The 22,059-nt window shown below is 52.0% G+C and overlaps 1 protein-coding gene across 1 annotated transcript in view; it reads right to left on the bottom strand.

Moving 5' to 3' along the window:
- The window catches only part of GABBR2 (gamma-aminobutyric acid type B receptor subunit 2), a 399,384-nt gene that overhangs the window by 96,132 nt on the left and 281,193 nt on the right, over window positions 1-22,059 (bottom strand). Inside the window, exons 8-10 of the mRNA XM_037851102.1 lie at window positions 20,585-20,645; window positions 3,766-3,846; window positions 842-992 (exon numbers count right to left, since the gene is read on the bottom strand). Of these exons, the coding sequence (XP_037707030.1) occupies window positions 842-992; window positions 3,766-3,846; window positions 20,585-20,645 (293 nt within the window). The remainder of the gene's footprint in view (window positions 1-841; window positions 993-3,765; window positions 3,847-20,584; window positions 20,646-22,059) is intronic.

Raw genomic sequence — 22,059 nt, 5'->3', positions numbered from 1 at the left:
GCTCAGAGCCCCCTTCAGCCTCTCCCACGAGGCAGCAAGCTGGGCTCAAGGAGTTGCCATGGAAACCAGGGAAGCGCGGGGTGCTGGAGAGAGGGTCCTGCAGGGAAAGTTGGCCCGTCCTACCCAGCCCAGACCAGAGTAACTCCAAGTGGCCATTTCTTCTCCGGAGCTGCAAAGGCACGGGCCGGGGGAGAGAAAGGAGGACAGAAGCAGGGGCAGCTCTGCCACGCAGCCTGGGGCAGCAGCCCTAGTCGCAGAGCCCCAGCGCCCTCATCTGCCCTGCAGGGAGTTGTCAGGAGGGTCAAATGAGGGGAGGGGAGGGGAGGGGAGGGAGAGGCTTCCTGGGCTGTCCCGGGCCCCAACAGGAGAGCACCCCAAAGATGCTTGGGTGCAGGGAGGCAGTCAAAGAAGTTTTGGAAATTCCACAAAGTGCCTCCATAGCTCTGAGAAGCCCTGTGGGGTTGCACCCTTCAATTCCATCTAACCTGGGGTCCCCTCAACTCATTGGAACAGAGTCTCTTTGCACAGCGTGTGTTCTGCAGCTCTGGGGTAGCCCCACACACCGTGGTCTGCGTAAATGCTGCCCCCGTGGCAGCTACAATGCAATCAGGACTCTGTAGAATGGTGCACCCAGGCACCCCACCTCGTGCGTGTGTGTGTGCAAGTGCGTGTGTGTGCATGCATGTCTACAAACTTAAAACACCCCAGTGGCTGAGCAACACACTTTAGGCATCTCTGCCCTAAGCTCAGTCTGTGCCCCGGGAGGCTCGTGGCCAGGAGATGCTCCTACTCTTTTCCCCAGGCTCGTCCACCCGGAAGCCCCGGCCCGGGGGAGGCTTACTTCTGATTCCGATTCTTGATGTTGAAGAAGAGAAAGGCGCTGGCCATGATCATCCCCAGGATGGTGAGGGCGGAGAGGATGCTGTAGAGAGGTAGGGAGATCTTCCGCAGCTGCTCCAGGATGATGGTCTTGTCCTTGGGCGGTTCTGATCCTAGGAGGCGAAGGGAAGGACGTCAGTGGAGCCCAGGGCGCCGTCAGTCCCCAGGAGCACCCTGCCTCGGCTGTCCCCGGCAGACCCCCGTGCACACACGTGCAAGGCGCAGCTGCAGGGTGAGCCCGATGGGCGGCCAGCCGGCCTGTCAGCGGAGAGCCGTAGGCAGAACCTACTCCTTGCTCTAAAAAGAATACATAAGGGATTTATGATGCATTTAATAGCCATTAGAAGGCTGGAATTTGATTTGGCCTAATTATGCTGTTGGAAAACCCTCGCCCTCTCTCCCGAAAGGTAACGATGGCCGGGAAGGTGCAGGTCTGGGTGCCAAGGATGGGCACCACTGGGCACATCTGGGGGCTGAGAGCTCGGCAGTGGCTCTCGAGGTCTCTGCCCCAGCATGCGGTTAACGTCCTGCCTCACTGGGGCAAACCCGGTGCCCATGGGTTCCATGGTGACATATCAGTGCTCGGGTGGCAGATGTTCTGCCTCAAGGTCATTAGGTTATAAAAGCTCTTTCTGGTTTTCTGTTGTCATGAGTCTTGCCGACTGTGGAAGGCGGAAGCTTCTGGCATGCCCTCTTCGATTTCTCTGTGACTGCAGAGAAGGCCCTGCGCTTTGTTCTAGGGCACCAGGAACCCTAGTTCATCTTGAGGGTGAGGGGTGCCGGGACTGACCCCCACCCCTTGCAGATCCCCGCTTTCTGATCGGGTTTCTGCTGTGGAATTGTGGAGACTTTGGGCCTTTCCCCTTCGTTCGGAATGTGTGAAATCAGCCAGCTGAGCGGGAGTGGCCAAGCCTGGGAGCCCGGGAGAGACACACCAGGGCCACGACGGCCGCACGGCTGTGCCACGGGATGCGTCTCTGGCTGGGGACCAGCCTCGGTTATGCCTCTGTTGCTAGGAGACAAGCAGGGATGGGCAGATGTGGCAGCAGTGATGGTGAACTCTCCTGAGCATCTGTGTTTAAGAAACTCTTGCAGCTAGATCAAATGTGTTTAGAAACATTCAGTGGGAAAAAAAAGAGTTTGAACCCTCTAAGATGTCTAGGGAAGTTGCCAGGCTTGAAACATCCAGAAACCTGCTGGCATCATGAACATAAAGCCTTAAGCAATTCCATGTAAAGTGATGTTTATGGGAAGGGTGGGAAGTCAGGACTAAAGCAGACACAAGGGGGTAGCTTCCGGAAGGAAAAGGGCAACATCTGGAAGCTTCCTTTCTGCTCACTGCCCACGCCTGACACCCACACCCACAGATGTGCCCACCCTGGCTGGCTCCGGGGGCATCTGGCTCCCAAACACAAGGGCAGTGCTGGGTGGCCCCTCCCGGCTCACCTGGTTCTGTGGTTTGCACTGTGTCCCCCAAATAGGACAGGATCGAGTCCTAACCCGTCCCATGCAGGTGACCCTCTTTGGAAACAGGGTCTTTGAAGATGTGATTTGTTAAGATGAGGCCACACTGGGGTAGGTGGCCCTGATCCAGTATGACAGAGGTCCTTGTAACAGACAGAAATCTGGATACAGGGACAGAGGGACATCGGAGAAGAAGGCCACGTGACAGTGGAGGGAGAGGCTGGATGGATGCTCTGTAAGCCACGAAAGGCCAAGGACGGTCAGCAAATACCAGAAGCTGGAAGAGGCAGGGCAGGGCCGTCCCCTACAGATTTCAGAGGGTGCTGACACCTTGATTTTGCACTTCTGTCCTCTAGAACCATGAGACAATTGCTCAGCCCTAGGAAACTAACCCACCTGGGCACAGAGGAAGTGGGCTGAGGTTTGGATGGAAGGCTATAAGACTGCACCCTCGAGGGAGTTTGGAGCCCATTCCATAGAAACTCCAGAAAACCAGGGACATCTCCTCCTTGCTCCACTCCTCCCCCCACCCGAGAAATGAGGACTTCACATGGTGCATTTTCACCAAGATGCACCGGAAGCCAACCAAATGGGAACGGTTTGGTTGCGTCAGGGACAGCAGCAGCCCCGAGCTTTCCTCCTGGCTTCTCACCCACCCACTCATCATTTATCACCATTCCTTCACTCATCATCACCAATCACCTTCCGCCTGCCGACCGGACCTGGGCCCAGCCAACCGAAGACGAGCAAGGCATCGTGCTGGCCCTCCAGGACCCTCCACACTCGCCATGCTAAAAAAATGCCCTAATGAGCCACCACACTCCCCGAATGCTTGCCACGGGCTAAAAGCTGGATAGAGGGTTTCTCACTGGGTCCACCCAACAGCCTCATGGGGAGAGATTATTCCCATTTTATAAAGGGAGCAAATGTTTTCTAGGAGGCGGGTGGTTTTCCGGTTCAAGGTTTTACAACTGCTAAGTGGTGGAGCTGGCAGCATTTGAACCCAGATCTGCCCAGCTCCAGAGCCTGTGCACTGACCTCTGAGCTAACCTGCCTTCAACAAGGGGGCCCACGCGATGTGACAATCTGGGGTACAGGGAGGCCTAGCACAAAGCAGGGGCAGAGAGGGTGCTGTCTGTTGGAGTCTGGAAAGGCTATAGAGAGGAGGTGACGGGGGAGCAGGGAGGAGCGGTCACCCGGCCAGAGGACACAGTGGTGGACTCCACTCGCCCGTCCCAGGAGCTGGAACCCAGGTGAGCCGTGGGGCTCTGTGCAGGCTAGTGAGGGTGTGCGTGGAACGGAGGGGTTGTTCCCTCTTCCTCTTGAAAGCAAGGACTCTGTGCTTGCCCTCAACCCTCAGACAATGTCCAGGCTGGGAGTGACTGAGCAGGTCCCCTCCTCCAAGAAGCCCACCTGTCTTACCTTGGAACCTGATGGTGTCGTTGATGATCTCCAGCGTGTCGGCCACGGCGTTATACTCTCCCACCTTTACCTCGCTGCTGTCTGTGCGGGTCAAGAGATAGCGGTGGGTTAGATCAGGGTCCTGCGTCCGTGTCTGGTGCTCCTGTCCCAGCCCTGCTCCCCCCACAGGCCTTGGCTATAGTCTTGCAGGCTGCTTCTCCCACGAGGCAACTTCCAGTTAGAATCACACAACTTCCGTTCCCCGGGCTGGGTGAACTCCATCTCGCACCGGGCTCATCAAGTGTCACCACTTGATGAGCCTGAACTTTGTCTCCCACTCTTCTGTCCCAGCACAGCCCAAGAGACTAAAAGACAAAGCTAGATCAGTGCCCTGGAGCAGCCCCAACCCCTGGGGCCACTTCCTACCGACCACCACTTCTGCTTCCCACTTTGTTCAGGCCCCTTTCTGTCCCTGTAATGTCAATATTTCTCTGATAGAGCAAAGCTCCAGGGACCGACCAACACACTCTAGGCATGATCTGGTTAGCGGCAGGTAGGGGAGACCATCCCCTCCCTCCTTCTGCATGTTACACCCCTGTTGGTGCATCCTGAGGTGGAATTAGCATCTCAGAGGCCACGCAGCTCTGTCGCACCCCGCTGAGCACAGGCTCTCCTGCTGCCCTTGGCTCCTGCACGTGGACTTGCTCTGGTGCATTTTCAGAGCCAAGTGGAGCCTTTGAGTTTTCCTTCATCCCCGTCACTATTCTGTTGGGGGTTTAGTTAATTATTTTGACCATTGTCAAGGACAAAGACGACAAGGCCTGGCCCAGCGCGATGGCAGGAGGACTGGAGAGGAGGTCAGATTTGGTGAATGTCCCCCTCCCCCACCCCAGGTAAAACTGGAGAGTCCAGGTGACCGGATGGATGGGGGAGACGAGGAACAGGGCAGTCGCGTGGGTCATCCAAGATTCTCGGGGGGTGGCTGGGAACTGGGAACTCAGGAGTGGAGGGAGCCGAGTTCCATTTTGGCTGAGCCAACCTGAGTGCCTCTGGCTCACCGAGGTGGCTGCTCCGCTGGGGCTGGAGCCCAGGCAGAGAACTGAGCTGGGAAGGAAGGAGCGGGCCTCATGGACGCCAAGGACAAGCCCAGCTTCCAAATGGAGCTGCGCAACAGTGCCACGTGTCACCCAGGCTGGGACAGCCATCCCCTTGGGCGGGGGTCAGTGGATGTGGCAGATGGCGGTGGAGCTGGTGACCACGGATGGACCCAATGAGGGAGCGGGCTCAGGGGCAGGTGGAGGGCAGAGAGCTGGGCATGGGGTGTGGGAGCAGAGGGTGGGGGCCCCAGCGCGGAGCAGGCTTTCACGAGGTTGGGGAGTGGGCAGGGCGGGGCCCAGGGCATCTGCTGAGCCCCTGCCCTGTGCCTGGCCCTGCGCTGGGAATTTGACGTGCGTTTCCTCATTTGGTTCTAACAGTCGTAGTGGTGTGCAGTGGGTGCTCTTAGCCCCATCTTATGGGTGAGGAAGTGGGAGCCGAGGCCGGTTGTACCTTGGCCTGGGGCCTCAGTGATGCAAAGAGCAGAGCTCAGATTTGAACCGGGACCTTGTCCCCAGCCCCTGCTCTGCCCCGAGCTGGGAGCGCCTGGCCATGGAACTGGGAGGCTCCAGTTCTGTGCTGAGCTGCCCACTCCAGGGAGCTGTGCTCTCCTGTCCCCAGGCAGAGTTGCCCCCAAGGTACAGGAGGATCCCCAGAGCTGCAGACCCTGAGGGCATTAAGTGCCCCGACAGCAGCGGGGATCCCAAGTGAGCAGCTGGAGGAACTGCCCTCGGGGGCTCTGGTTCTCAGGGAATTTATCTGCACAGATGCCGGGCTACTGCTGTTCTCTTAGAGACCCCCAGGAAACAGGGAGTCCTGCAGGCTACAGTTCTGCCCTTGTCCTTTGGCTGTGGAGTGCAAAGCAGAGTTGCAAAAGTCAATTCCTCCTCCCCACCAGGGCCTCCTGCCATCTGGAGGGGCGTCACGCTGTGCAGGCAGCTGTTACTTGCCTGGGTCACCGGCCCCCAAATGTCACATTAGCAGACTCGGCTGGGAGCCCCCCACCTCCCCACGCTGGCCTTTCGAGGACTCAGCCTGGCAGGGGCCCCACTCCGTTCCCGCCGCTCAGAGGAAGGGCCCTGATATATTCATCCGGCGTGGGCAGCAGCGCAGGAGATACACAGGGTGATGCGAATGAAGAGTTGGGCGCGGGGCGGTGGCCTGCTGGCACCCCCAGCCCCTCAGCTGCCCCTCTGACCCACTCGGCCCGCTGCCCTGTCCCACGGCCCCGAAATAATACCCAGCTTCCCACCGTGGCCACCATCACCGTCATCCCTTCCTGGGGCAGGACACGGAGGCCCACGGTGCTGCACACACACGGCGGCGTTTAATGCTTCCGGCAAACCCCGGACTCGGTGTCACTCGCCCCATCCCGCGCACGAGGGCGGCACCTCGCAGAGATGAAGGGACCACCTGGCCATACACGCCCCTGAATGCGGGTCCCTTCATTCTGAATTCAGGGCACTTTTACTGCCACTATGGAGCATTTATTGAGTGCCTACTGCATGCCAGGCCCAGCCTGACATACTTCGTGATAAAGAATCCCCCCAAAGCAACCCCATAAACAACAAAAAGACAAAGAACCCACTTAAAAAAGGACCTGAATAGACATTTCTCCAAAGAAGAAATACAAATGCTCAAGCAGCACATGAAAACATCCTCAACATCATTAGCCACCAGGGAACTGCAAATCAAAACCACTAGGATGGCCATAACCAAGAACAAAATAAGGAAAATAGCACGCGCTGGTGAGGATGCAGAGAAATGGGAACCTGTGTGCATTGCTGGTGCGAATGTCAAATGGTGCAGCCGCTGTGGAGACGAGTCCGGCAGATCTTCAGTAAGTTAGACAGAGTTACCATATGACCCGGCGACTCCACTCCTAGGTATATGCCCAAAGAATTGAAAGCAGGACCTGGGCAGATATTTGTACACCAAGGAACAGCATATTCATAACAGCCAAAAGGTGGAAGCAGCCCAAGTGTCCATCAACAGAGGAAGGGATAAGCAAAGCATAGTCTAGCCACACAAGGGAATATTATTCAGCCAACAAAAGGAACGAAGGGCTGATACATGTGACAACATGGATGAACTCTGAAAACGTTAGATGAGTGAAAGAAGCCAGACACAAACAACCAAATGCTGAATATTCCATTTATATGAAATGTCCAGAACAGGTGAATCATAAAACCGAAAGCAGCTTGATGGTTGCTGGGGGTGGGTGGGGGGTAGAAAGGGGAGAGAGCTTAATGGGTACAAGGTTTCCTTTGAGGGCAATGAAAATGTTGTGGAACTGGAAAGTGGTGATGTTCATAAAGCTCTGTGAATGTACTAAATATGAAATTGTGCACCATAAAATGATTAAAATGATAAACTTTGTGTTATGTGTATTTTACCATAATGGAAATAAAAAAGGCTATCCCATAGGCAGTGGATGGTTAGGGTGATTTCACATCCTTGACCATCCTGGACATGGAAGAGCTGCTTATGATAAATCCCATGTTTAAAGCTTCATTCATTCATTCATTCATTCATTCAACAAGCATGCGCAGAGCACTTATGTGCCAGGCTCTGTGCGGGGGGCTGGAGATACAAAGGTTAAAAAATAAACTCAAAATCTCTGACCTTGAAGAGTTAGTACTTTAGTGACTTCTGCCTCACACAGCACTTTCAGGGACAAAGCATTATTCCCATTTGCAGATAACATCTCCCTTCTGCAGAGGGTTAGGCCACTGTCCTAGGACCACTTGGCTGGTGAGGGAGCTATCACCCATGTTCACTGGACGCCCGAGCCTGGCCCCTCCCTCACTGCCCCATGCATTCGGGTCCCCTTGGGCTGTTCCTGCACCAAGATTGCATTCCCCTGTCTTCCCCTCGACTGGTGCCTCGAATTGGAGGCCGACCTCCCCAAGAGTTCCAGGCAAGAGAGGGTCCCCTTCCCGGAGCCTCCTCAAAACTCTTGGGGTCTGCCCGGGTGCTCTGTGTTCAGACGCACACACTGAGCCCAGGTGAGCCACGATATTCGGTGCTGGGTTCAAGTGTGCCGTGACACCCGGCCCCAGCCTGCCCACATTCAGCGCTCTTCCCTTTTTAACAGCTTTAAGATATAACTAACATGTTCTGTGCAATCTACCCACTTAAAGTGGACAAGTAAGTGGTGTTTAGTATAGCCACAGGGTCACACAATCCTGATTACAATCTTAATTTTAGAACATTTTCATACCCTCTGAAAGAAACTCCATACCCCTTTGCCACTCCCCATTCCTCTCCTCTCCTCCCAGCCCCTGGCAACCCCCAATCTGCTTTTGGTCTCTAGATTTGCCCCTTCTGGAAGCTCATAGATGTGGAATCATACAATATGTGGTCTTCTGTGACTGGTCTATTTCACATGATGTGAAGTTCTCAAGGGTCATCCAGGGTGTAGCGTGTAGCAGAACTTTGTTCCCTCTTATGGCCGAGTAATATTCCATCGTGTGGAGACCACGTTTTGCTCACCCATCCATCCATCCATCCATTGATGGGCATTTTTGGTTATTTATGAATAATGGTGCCTCTGCGAACATTTCGTGTACAAGTTGTTGGGTGAACATCTGTTTTCATCTCTTTTGGGTATTTATCTAGGAGTGGAATTGTGAACAAACTATTCTCCAAAGCAGCTGCGGCATTTTACGTTCCCCTCAGTGATGCACGAGGTTTCCAGTTTCTCCAGTCTCGCCAGCTCTGGTTATCACTGGTCTTTTTCACGCTTGTGGCTTTTTGATTACTGGGCTTTCCCGTACTCACCCGCACAGCAGGTTATCAACAGCCAACATTTACTGAGCACTCACTAAGCCCCCGGCCCTGTTCCAAGCGTCCGTGTGTCGCCCTTCTTTTAAGTCCCACAGTAACCCTAGGAGGTAGGAATTGTTTCACAGACGAGGACATGGGGGCTTGGAAAGGTTGCGTGATCTGCCTGAGGACGTACAGCTAGTGAGTGGGAGGCTGGAGGATGCGTCAAGAGGGTGTATGAAGATAAACAGACTTAGCATTGAAGGGATCTGGGTTCAAATCCCGCTGTCTCCCTGGTGCCCAGTGCCATGCACACGGGAAGCTCCTAATAAACACACTTTGTCTGAACAAAACAGCTGTGTGCCTCTGAGCAGGTTGCTCAACCTTTCTGAGCCTCTGCATCTGCAGCTGCAAAATGAGGGAGACAGCACCCACATCCCAGGACAGAACAAGTTAATAAGTCTGGTGGCATCTCACACATGGTGGTCACCGCTGAAGGAGATGTAAGAAGGGAGGTCTTTCCTGTCTTCTAGCTGGGGAAGTTTGCAGGGACTCAGAGACCCCTGCCCCAGGGCCCCTCTACGACTGGCTGTGCGGTGGGCAGGTGCACGCCGGGACCGCGCTCTTTCCAGAGAGCCTCAGAGCAGTGGCTGAGGGAACCCCCTCGCAGAGAAAGGCTGCTCCCTGGAGGAACAGACCCTTTATGGACATTTCCAGGGTCCATAAGGGCAACAGGGGCTTCTGCCCGGTGGACAGCCCCCTTCCCTAATACAGACAGCTGGTTTTGGGCCCTCAGGACTGTGGGGACGGTGGGAGAGAGGAAATGTCTCATGTCATCACGGCGATGACGGCTGCCCTGCAAAATAATGGATGACTGTAGCATGCCAGGCAGGGCCCTTGGTTCCATGTAATGATCACTGAGTTAGTCATGAGCATTAGATGCTACTGTCTTTGTTGGCAGACTTGCCATGACAAACACCACATAGTGTATTAGTCAGGGTCCTTCAGAGAAGCAGAACTGACAGGATGTGTGTCTAAATATTATGAGATTTATTCTAGGAATCGGTTCACATGACCTTGGGGACTGGCAAGTCAGAATTCCAAGTTGAGAACTCTGAAGAAGGTTTCGATGAATTTCCCCTAGAGAACCTGGCTGGCTGGAGCAGAGAGATGGAAACTTCTTTCTGACTCTGAAATCATCAGTTCTCCTTTTAAAGACCTTCAAATGACTGGATGAGGCTCCTCATTGTTGAGAGCAACCTCCTTTGTTGAATGTAGATGCAATCAGCCACAGATGGAATCAACTGACTAATGATTTAAAGCTGTGCCGGTTTGAGTGTATTGTGTCCCCCAAATGCCATTATCTTTGTGGTCTTGTGTGGGGCAGACCCTTGGGTGCTGGTTGGATTTGCTTGGTGTGCCCCACCCAGCTGTTGGTGATAATTTTGATGAGATGTTCCCATGGAGGCGTGGCCCCACCCATTCGGGGTGGGCCTTGATCAGTGGAGCTATATAAATGAGCTGACTCAAAGAGGAAAGAGAGTGCAGCTGGGAGTGATGTTTTGAAGAGGAGCAAGCTTGCTAGAGAGGAACGTCCTGGGAGAAAGCCGTTTTGAGGCCGGAGCTTTGGAGCAGATGCCAGCTGCCTTCCTAGCTAACAGAGGTTTTCCGGAGGCCATTGGCCATCCTCCGGTGAGGGTACCCGATTGCTGATGTGTTACCTTGGATGCTTTGTGGCCTTAAGACTGTAATTGTGTAGTGAAATAAACCCCCGTTTTATAAAAGCTTATCCATCTCTGGTGTTTTGCATTCTGCAGCATTAGCAAACTAGGACAAAAGCCATGAAATACCCTCACAGTAACAATCAGGCCAGTGCTTGCTTGACCAACCATCACAAACAGGAGTTTATTGGTTCATGGTTTAGAAGGCCAAAAGTCCAAAATGAAGGTGTTGGCATGGCCATGCTTTCTCCCCAGGTCCTCAGCATTCTGGGGCTGGCTTCCGCCATCCTTGGGGCTCCTTGGCTTGTGTCACTGCCTCCTGTCACTTGTTGATTTCTCTCTCCTCATGTCTGCTCTTCTGGCTTCTGCGAACTTCCAGCATCTGGCTCCAATAATATAGATCAAGGCCTGCCCTGATTCACCTGGCCACACCTTAATTAACAGTAAATCTGTAAAGGGTCCTATTTACAAATGAGTTCACGCCCACAGGAAGGAGGGTGAAGATTAAGAACATGTGTTTTTTGGGGTACGTAATTTAATCTACCCCACTCTCCCTCCTTTAGGCGGGACCTGAAGGCTCAGCGAGGCTAAGCACCTTGTCCGAGCTGGCCAGTGGCAGAGCAGGGGCGGGAACCCTGGTTTATCTGGCTCCACAGCCTGGGCCATTTTGACCTCACTGCACCAACTCTACTGTGCTCCTGGGGTTCCCCTACAACAGGACTGACGCACGCACGGACTCGGGCCTGGGGCTGGGCCAGGCCCCATGTGCTTTGCTGGGCACCTTCACCCCTGCCCTCCCCACTGACCCTTTGCACATATCTGGGAAGTAGGGAGGGTTATCATTCCCATTTTACAGTTGGGGAAACTGAGGCTCGCCGTGGGAAGCGGCTGGCCTTCTCGCCACCTGCCTGGCTCTGTCCTCACCCTCTACAGCCAAGGCTCTCGGACGTTCATGCAAAGTCCCATCACTAGAAGTCTGTAAATGAAGAGTCCCAGGACCGCCCCCGGAAAGACTGATCTTTGGAGATGCGGGATGGTGATCCTGGGCCCGAACTCTGGCCCGGCTCCAGCTTCCAGGCACGGGAAGTGCTTTTCACTCCCACCGCAGCTGCGTCTTGTCACTGGGGTGGGGGAGCAGATGTGGCAGAGATAACTTTGTTTTCCCTCAGCTGGGATTGCCCCCACACTCTCTTCTCCATCTTCAGTTACACCATTGTCATGCTTTGAACAGATTAAGTTCATTTACTTTTTTCCTGTGACATCTGAGCCTGGTGGTCATTGGCTGGATGCCCTGGGGTCTGGCCAGGGGTAGATTTGTCCATGAGTCAGGTTAACAGGCCCAGGGGCAAGAGTTAAGTAGCTGAGGGGACGCAGGACAGATATAATAGGTTATTTGCTCCCAGAGCATCTTTTTTCTCTCTTCTTGGCCAATTCTCACTGGCCCTTCAGAATTAATCTCAGAGAGCACCTCTTCCAGGCAGCCTTCCTAGAATTGCCAGGTGCAGTTGGATGACCCTCTTCTGAATGCTCACATTTCTGTGCCATTTCTTATCAGCATTGGCCCTTGTTGGGGCCCTGTATCTGCTCCCGCTGGACAGGGAGCTCTGAGGGCAGGGACTATGTCCTACCCACCGCTAGAATGGCTAATATTAAAAAAAACAAAGAAAGGAAAATAAGAAGTGCTGGTGAGGACGCAGACGATAGGAACCTCAGTACATTGTTGGTGGGAATGAATGTCAGATGGTGCCGCTGCTGTGGAAGACAGTTTGTTGGTTCCTTAAAAACTTAAACACAGAATTGCCATAAGACCTGGCAATCCCACTTTTAGGTATATATACCCAACAGAACTGAAAGCAGTGACTCGAACAGATAGTTGCACACCGATGTTCACAGCGGCATTATTCACAACAGCCCAAAGGTAGAAGCAGCCCAAGTGTGCAGCAGCAAGTGAATGGATAAACGTGTGGTGTAGACAACCGATGGAATATTATTCAGCCTCAAAAAGGAATGAGGTTCTGATACACGCAACAACATGCATGAACCTTGAAGACAGCGTATCGAGTGAAACAAGTCAGTCACAAATGGACAGATATTATAGGATCCCACTAATATGAAGCAGCTAGAATAAGCAAATTCATAGACAAAGTAGAGTACAGATTACTGGTGTGAGAATTAGATTAAGTTTAGCTTTCACACAGGGTGGGGGCAGTTAACGAATTGGCAGAAGGTTAAAAAGACAAACTGTAATCCACAGTCAGTCCCCCTGCTTATCCACCCACTATCTACTGTCCTTGCAAGGTGGAGACTCAGGGTAGAGTTTCCTTAAACAGCTTCATAAGTTGTTACCAAACTAGCTCAGACTGGCTCTGCAGCTCAAGAACAAAGGAAAGAGGGGTGGAGACTTGTTTCAAACGTTCCAAGTTTGCACAGGAGACTTTTTTCCAAATGTTTCCAATTTGGGCAGGCTGCATGTTTCAAATTTGCGCAGGCTAGTTAGGCTTGTCGATTAGAATGTAACCTCTGAAGTATCCAGCCAATGGAGAAACAGGGGAGGGACTTGCGGTTAGGTGTAGGGAATAAATACTGCTGGGTCTATTGTTCTGGGCGTCAACCCCCACATTTTGGTTGGGCACCCGTTCTTGCAAGACCGTGAATAAATTCGTTTCTTCTCCACAATCAGGTGAGCGTTTATTCCTTTTTAGGAATAGTGCTTGTTTCTCACACTGGGGGCAGGGGGGAGAGGGAATGGGGAGTTAATGCAAAATGCGTGCAGGGTTTTGTTTGGAGTGATGGGGAAGTTCTGGTAATGGGCGGTGGTGATGGTGGCACCACATTGTGAATGTAATTAACATCGCTGAATTGTGTACTTGAAGTTAACATGGGAAACTTTAGGTCGCATATGTGTTACCAGAATAAATATTTTTTAAAAAAACAAAGAAAGATACATGCACACGAAGCAGCAACACACATTTTTCAAGGATGCACACAAACACGATGCGTGCATTAAACACGGAGGATGTCAGCCTTTCACAGAGGGAAGTCGGAGGGGTAGTGGAAATAAACAGAGGAAATAAGTAGCTAACTCAACAAACAACAAGAGGGGTTACCGTGGGCCAGCGACAACAACATCTCATGAAACGAGGAGTGTGACGACTTCCAGCCCCTGCTCCTGGGATCCAAAGCAAGATGAGAGGCCGCTGGTGGACAGCCAGAGGTCTAGCCACCACGTCTCCCTCAGGTGGCCGGAGGGGGCTGGGGGAGACCAGTGGTGTGGCGGGGGTGGGCTATTCCAAACCTCTGAAGTGTCTCCTAATGATGTAAGACTGCATTTCCTCAGGAAATTCTGGAGGGGGACAAATCTGGGGTCAGGGTCTGGTGTGCCCAGGACTGGAGAAGGACCCAACAGTTGCCACGGTCACCTCTGCACCTGCCAAGGAGCCAGGAACCCTCACAGCCTCGCGCCGCTGAATTCACACCATTGCTCTCAAGGCCAGGGTTTTTATTTTCAAATAAAGGCTGACCCGAAGGCTGGGAGAGATGAGGCCACATCGCCTGACCAGCAATGGCCAGCATGTCTGCTTCCGAGCCTGCGGTTAGGGGTCGAATTGTGTCCTCGGAAAGACCTGCTCAAGTGCTGACCCCTGTCCCGGGAGTGGACCTCATTTGGAAATAGGGTCCTTGAAGATGGGTTTAAGTTAAGACAAGGCCACACCGGAGCAAGGTGGGTCCTGATTAGGTACGACTGGGGTCCTTACAGGAAGAGGGTGATTTGGACATGGACAGACAGACACAGAGAAGGCGGCCACGGGAATATGGAGGAGGCAGAGCGGCGCAGCTACAAGCCTAGGACTGTCGGCAAACACCAGAAGCTGGAAGAGGCAAAGGAGGATTCTCCCTTACAGGTTTCGGAAGGAGCATGGCCCTGCTGAAAACTTGATTTCATATTTCTGGCCTCCAGAAATGTGAGGGAATAAATTTCTGTTGCTTTAACCAACCAGTTGGTGGTACTTTGCCACAGAAGCCTTAGGAAACTAAGACACCTATATACTTTCCACATGGTAGGGGATGAGTTCCCTGTCATTGGAGGTATTCAAGCACAGGTGATGCTGTCAAAGAGTCAGGGCTCCCTTCAACACAGAGAGCCTACTGCTCAATGAAACACAATGTCTACTGAGGAATGCTTTCTTCTGAGCCACCTTCCTTGGGGTCCCTGAAAGGGAAGCATGGGATGGTGAGGGCCGGGAGGCATCAGGTTGAGGACAAGCTCCCAGCCTGAAAGAGCTCGCATTTGTGCTGCCCTTCCAATCCTGCTGGCCCCCAACACTGCCAGCATTTCCATTTTTAATTATATCAAGTCAAGTGCTAGTGCAACCGACTGGCTTTTCCAGGCCACGGCTTGGTGAAACAAACTATCAAACATGTCTTGATAGAAGGAAAACGATGTTAAAAATCAGCCTCCAGAGTCTCAAACTCGGGTCACACTTGCTCTGAAAGTTTTCTAGTAGGTTCTGGGACATTATCATCCTGCTTTTATGGGCACTGGCATGGAGCCAGGGAGCTGATGAAGCCCCTTGGGGGCAAAGACTGGTGTCTTCTTCAACTTGGCTTCCCCCAGAAGGCTTGGTAAAGCGCCCGGCAGATGCTCAGGAAATGCACACTGAGCAGAGCCATATCTGTTACCCCGAAGACGGAATGGTGAGTCACGTTTGCCAACGGGAGGGGCCGGCCTGCATCTTACCATCTTACCAGGCACCTTCTTAGGGTGACGGGCGACCCTTCCCCTTCAAATCAGGTGCTGAAATGTAAAACTCCAGTCGGAGCCCTTCATGTGGCTCAGAAGCAGGGTGAGATTCAGGCACTTGATCCTTCCTGGAGATTCTCACAAACAGCCTAACGAAGGCAGGGACGGTGCGAACGGCAGATGCTGCGATTTCACCATGAACAGCATAAAAAAAAAACCTCTAATCATGGTCTCACTCAATTTCCTTCCCTGCTGCAAATTCGGAGCCACGTTTAGACTTCAGCAGCAATGTGGATTCTTTTTTCTCTTAAGGGAGAAAGAAAGCCAATTCTCTGGCATCCATCATCTTCTCCGTGTGGCTCGGTGCAGTCGGCAGTGGCGTGCGGGAGGAGCCCCGATCGTGGCGCTGAAAGGGGTTCAGGCCTTAGCTGTGCTACGTCTGAGGGGTGTGTCCAGTGCATCCTGATACCTGCCTTACCCACCACCATGGGTCGGGATGCTCAGAATGGCTGAGACAAGGGTAAGACTGCACGTAGTTTATTTGGGCTAGGAAACCCTGAAGGGGTGTGGGGACGTGACAATGGAAAGGAACCAGGATAAGGAGCATGCATGAGCAGGTTTCAGTGCAGGCAACTGAGGCTCAATCACACTGGGGACCTCTGGGAGACAGAGTAGGGCACACCTTGGAGTTGACACCCCAGGGGAAAAGGAGCCGGAGCTTTGACCTTCCACCTGCCATCCCCCACTGGCTGGGGGCTGATGGGGAGGCGCTAACCCCGGGCATCCAGCCTGCTCCTTGTAGGTGGAGCGTGGCAGGTGGTTTTTAGAAAGATGTTGTTCGGCTTATTCCACAACTGCAGATGCTTGGGGTGGGCCCCTGAGGGTATCTGCCACGGCTGCCCCCTGGGATTGTCCTGACGGGAAGGAAGGGCTTTGGGACCCTTAGAAATAGGGTAAATGCAGGGGGAGCCAGGGATGAAAGAGATCACTCTTGGGGCTCAGAAACCCTCCCCGGATCCAAAGAGCCCCAGCCCCAAGAGGGACGGAGTGTAGCCCTGGCATGTTACTTTAGGACAGTTCTGTCTATGCAGCACTTCTAAGTTTATAAAAGAGGTAGTTTCCCCAGCCTGGACGAACAGTGGCCACGATCACGAGTCAGGTTCTGCCGTCAAGGCTGACTGCGGTTCGCCAGACACCTGCCTTGAACTGAGTCACTGGACACCAAGAGTACCTGAGACTGCTCTTGAATTTTCACAAGCAGAACATTTCAAGCCGGGGACCCAGTCCCGGTCCACACTCCCACCAACCAATTCAGTAAACATCCACCAAGAGCAGCCTTGGCCCAGGCGGCCGCTGCTAAGGCCACCCCAGCTCCCCGGGGTTCTAGTTTGCTAATGCTGCGGAATGCAAAACACCAGAGATGGATTGGCTTTTATAAAAAGGGGGTTTATTTGGCTACACAGTTACAGTCTTAAGGCCATGAAGTGTCCAAGGTAACATATCAGCAATTGGGTACCTTCACTGGAGGATGGCCAATGGCGTATGGAAAACCTCTGTCAGCTGGGAAGGCACGTGGCTGGCATCTGCTCCAAAGTTCTGGTTTCAAAATGGCTTTCTCCCAGGACGTTCCTCTCTAGCAAGCTTGCTCCTCTTCAGAACATCACTCACAGCTGCACTGAGTTCCTTCTCTTTGAGTCAGCTCATTTATATGGCTCCACTGACCAAGGCCCACCCTGAATGGGTGGGGCCATGCCTCCATGGGAATATCTCATCAGAGTCATCACCCACAGCTGGGTGGGGCACATTCCAAGCAAATCTAATCAGCACCAAAACATCTGCCCCACAAGACTACATCAAAGATAATGGCGTTTGGGGAACACAATACATTCAAACTGGCACAGACGGGGTGTAGCCCTGGCATGTTACTTTAGGAAGGTTCTGTCTATGCAGCACTCCTAAGTTTATAAAAGAGGTAGTTTCCCCAGCCTGGACCAACAGTGGCCACGATCACGAATCTGCTTCTGCCGTTAAGGCTGAATGCCGTTCGCCAGACACCTGCCTTGAACTGAGTCACTGAACACCAAGAGTACCTGAGACTGCTCTTGAATTTTCACAAGCGGAATATTTCAAGCTGGGGACCCAGTCCCGGTCCACGCTCCCACCAACCAATTCAGTAAACATCCACCAAGAGCAGCCTTGGCCCAGGCGGCCGCTGCTAAGGCCACCCCAGCTCCCTGGGGGCCAGCTGTCCGTGCAGCCCAGTCTGGTTTGCCCCCCGCGGCAGCCCCCGGAGGCAGGCAGGGCTGGCACTGGACGCTCCCATTTTCCAATGGAGGAAACGGTGGCCCAGGGAGAGGAAGTGACCCCCCCAGGTCACTCTGCTGGTGAAGCTTCAGCCAGGACTTGAATCCAGCTCATCTGCCTCTAAATTAATTCAGCAAACTCGCACTGAGGACCTACTGTGTGCCAGGCCCTGGGGACACAACCCTGGAGTCAAAATATGTAGAAAGGCCCTGGTTTCCTGGCTTCCTTTTTAGTTCTTCCCGAGGAGGCCTCCCATTTCCAGCTAATTTGCAATTTAGTTTTGCAAAGGAGCTAGCAGAGCCTCCTCCAAATATGTTCTCTACTGTCGTAAGAGGATTTAGAGGGCAACAGGAACTTTGTGCAAATGAGAAGCTGAAAAAGCACCTGATGAGGCCCTTCAGAGAGAAGGTGGGATGGGCCAACTTCCCAGATGCCCTGTGGGTGAGCCTGTGAGACAGTGAGGACGTGAGTCTAGGGGTGGATCTGGAAAAGCAGCCGCCACTGCTGTGTGTGAGCCAGCTCTGTCCTGAGCCCTGCTGTTCCACTGTCCCTTAAATAGGAGAGGAGGGCTAGAGGCGAGGCAGAGAGAAGCAGATAGAGAGAGGGAGGGCTTGAATGGTGAGGCAGATAACATGATGCCCCATCCAGAGGCCATTTGCAAGGTCAATGGCGCTGATGGTATGGGGCCACGGCATGGGGTCAATGGCGCCGATGGTATGGGGCCACGGCGTGGGGTCAATGGCACGTACTCCGTGGCATGAGGCAGTTTAGGAGCTGGTAACCCAGGGATGGGGGATGCTAGGCTTACCCAGCCAATAAATTCCTGGAAGGCCCCAGAAGACAACATCAGGACCAAAACATGGGCCCTGAGAAAGGAAGGGGTGAATTCAAGGTCTCACATGAGTCAGGACCCACCTCAGGCAAGGCCTTCCCTGTCTGGGCCTCAGTTTCCCCTCTCTGAGATTTGCCCTTGCAGCCTGGACAGTCTACCCAATAATTCATCGTCCCTCGTCTTGGTGGACAAGGCCCCTCTGAATCCCTCTTCATTTGGAAAACAAACTGTCGTGATGATATGAACATGCCCCCTGCATTCTGGTGACCCATTTCTATCCCAAAATGACACGGCGTCCCTCTGACAGGTCAACAGGATCCACGTCTGTTTTAAAAACACGTAAACAGGGGTGTCTGAAGGCTCAGCTCTGACGTGCCATAAAAGCTGGACACAAGGATGGCAAAGCGGAACACTCAGGCATGGATGTCCACTTGAGCACATGAATGCCAGAAGATCCTGTGGGGAACCCCTCCCTTCCTTGGCCTCAGTTTCCCCATTTATTCCATGAAGTGGTGGGGTGTGATCATCTCAAAGGTCCTGTCCAGGATGACATTCTACATGTCGCTAAGCTTGGGGAGCACCTCACAGGGGCAGTGGCAGCCAAAACGGCACCTGGCGGGGGGATTTCGTTGCACCCAGAAACCTGGAGTGGTCCCAGAAAAGCGCCAGCATTTTTGACAAAGTGCTTATCATAATTGCTACTTCATGCTGAGCAAAAAATCCATGCACGCATTGGTAAGCGCTATCTCATTTAGTTCTTCCCGCATCCCTAGAAGGTAGGGAGGATTCTATTCCCATTTTGCAGGTGAGGACACCGAGGCTCAGGGAGGCAGAGTCCTTTGCCTGATGTCTACAGCGAGTAAGTAACTCGCACTCAGGTGTATCGGAGACTGCAAGGCTGGGCTCTGAACCAGCGTTCCCTGTGTGGCCTTCTTTATACGTCCGGATGTGCCTAAAATCACAGCCTCTGGAGTGCGGAGTCTAATCCTAACAAACGAAAATAAAAGGCAATAAAATTGGCACGCATCTGTAGCTGTGATCGGCCAATCAATATTTTACAAGATATTCTCCCAGAATGATATAATTTGAGAACTGGAAATGTGACAAGAGAATTTAGCTGCAATCACTCAAAAAAAAAAGTTATCTTTGCCAAGATGCTTACTTTGTTCAACCAACGAAGAAGTAAGACTTAACAAATGGGAAAATAATTACGTTTGCCTAAAATTACATCTTTTGTGCACGCCGGAGATCTGACATGCGTTTCAATTTCCTGCCACAGAAAGACGGATGGGCAAGTCCACAAGACTGCATTATGGAGGGGTGCGGCTGGTGAGCGCCTCTCCGGATAGATCTCGGCCCTGCTGGGATCTGAATGAATCTGAATAACTCACTATAATTTCTTGCTTTCCCCTGGATGACTCTGGGATCTGTTCAAAGAGAGCAGTCACAGCAGGAGGGTCCTTGTTTCTGGGATTTTCTAGAAGCTTCCAGAAGCTGAAAAACACTGATGAGTGGTCTGCCTTGGGTTTTGGGGTAACAACCCCACTAACGACATACTGGGTGGAACCCAGGTGTCTGCCTGGAGGAAGCCTTGCCCCGCTCCTCACAGACCTCCCATGGGCTCTGACAAGCCACTGCATGCTCTCCAGCCCCTTCCACCTCTGGCTGCAGAAAAGTTCAACAAACGCCCCAGTTTTTTCCAAAAATAAAAGGCAAATAAAAAATGCATGTGTGTGTGTGTGGGGGGGGTGGAGTTTAACAAATTGAGAGAAACTAAAGAGACATCAACCAAATGCATTTCTAGTAGAAATGCATACTGAAGTATTTACGGATTGAAATGAGATGATATCTGGGATCTGCTTTAAAATACCATAGCAAAAAAAAAAGGTAGGGGGGACAAGTAAGGGTAAAACAAGATTGGCAAAATATGATAATGGCTGAAGTGGGGTGATGGGTAAATGGGGGTTCATTAGGCTAGTCTCTCGACTTTGAAAGTTTCTATAATAAAAGATTAAAAACACAACGCAAGCCTCAGAATCTCAGAAGTGGCTTAATCTGCACTCGTGTCTGTCCCGAGAACTCTGACAAGCTTCTCAGGGTCATGTGGGAAGACAGGGCAGTCCTGAGTAGCAACGCAGCTAAGAAATAAGTTACATTCTATGAAAGTTAAACGCATACTTATATTGTATAGACGTAACATACTTATATTCTAAATAACTTCAAGCCAGTGTTTTCACGATGAAGTGTTTCTTCTGACACCACTTTCTCTTATCTGACCCATCATACTTCCATTTCTTTTGAGGTATTTTATTGCATAAACACAGCAACCCAGAATACAGACTCTGTCAAGTAGAAAGAATAAAAATCACAAGAGCCTACCTTGGAACTGAGTAAATTTAATGGTCCCCATTCTCTCCCCGTTCCGGAACACGACTTGACCCTAAAAACAAGACAAAACAAAGAAAAAGACCTATTAGCCCAAATACGACTGATCACAGCTGAAATCCATTCATTGTACAACGCAGTTATTAATACTGGAGGGAAAACAAACTCTCTCTGGACCACGGATGGAGAATCAAAATAATTGTCTTTAAATTGGTTGTGACTTTAACTGATTAATTTGAGGAACCCCAAATCAATAATGGAACCCAAACATGTGAATTAAAGCCCAGATAAGCATCGTCATTATCATCATGGCTGTTTATTAAACACTCACGTGTCCTGTGTACTCACGGGGACAAGGTCTTCCAGGGGGCTGGCAGGATGGAGCAGAGAGCCAACCAGGGGCCTGGGAGCAGGCTCTGCTCCCCACGAACGGACACTGCTCCCCCCACCCTGTCTCTGCCCCCCACGCCCTGTCCATAAGGATGTGCGGCTTTGCTGAGACCGCATTTGGCTTGATGACCACAAAGATGCTGGAGATTTGTTAATATCTTCCTATTAGGGACAGAGAATGTTTTTGTGAGGTCTTCCCAAATGGTGATGTCGCCCCAGTTATAACTCGGCTATGGTGCAACACAAAATTAAGCTCCTTGAGTTGGAGAGACCCAAGTAGCATCATGGGCAGCTGCGTGCCCTCATTAGGGGTCCGGGGGGCTAAAGAAAGTGTCATCTGCCATGTCTGTCTCGTTGGCCAATACTCGGTTTCCATATTCTTAGCTAAATAAATCAGGAATTTAAAGAGGAGGAGTGTGTTCTTTTCTTGCCAATGTAAGGCCCACTTAAAATTCTGCAACCGTGCAAGGAATTGACACATTATATCACTCAGGACTCTTTAGGACCAGCCTAAATGTTTTGGAGAAGGATGCCCATTTTACAGACAAAGAAACTGAGACTGATGGAGGCTGTGAATTCTGTATAAGGTCATTCAGCTAGTAAGTGAGGCAGCTGTGACCCAAACCTAAGTTTAACTTCCATGCCCACACTACATCTCTAAACCATGCTGCTTCTGATCCAGAAACGATCTCCTCTCTATTTTTCCATCAAGGCAAAACTAGGAAAAGAAATTGTCCTAAAGGTACACACTGCTTCTCTCTCACAGCTCTCTTCTTGCATCATCAGATAACAGCACGGAAAATAGGCCCAATCCCAATGCATTCTCTGGGGAGAACCCCAGGAAGCATCTTCCCTCAGTGGAACCCCAAAGCCAGGGGCCCTGAAGCTCTCAGGACACAGGGAATCACTCAACCTGTTCTTGGAACGAGAGACATCTTCTAAGGTCACTTTGACGCTTTTTTGAAATCCTGATGGCAGCTGCGAGTAAGAGTGTACTATCAGGTAGAAATAGACGCCCCCGGAATTCTATATTCGGGTGACGGTAAGCGAGTCCCTGGGCACGAAAACACTTCAATGCA

The sequence above is a fragment of the Choloepus didactylus genome, chromosome 10, assembly GCF_015220235.1.
Source record: "Choloepus didactylus isolate mChoDid1 chromosome 10, mChoDid1.pri, whole genome shotgun sequence".
In the NCBI taxonomy this organism is placed as follows: Eukaryota; Metazoa; Chordata; class Mammalia; order Pilosa; family Megalonychidae; genus Choloepus; species Choloepus didactylus.
The sequence above is the reverse complement of the archived record's forward strand: the minus strand, read 5'-3'. Positions and strand labels throughout refer to the sequence as shown.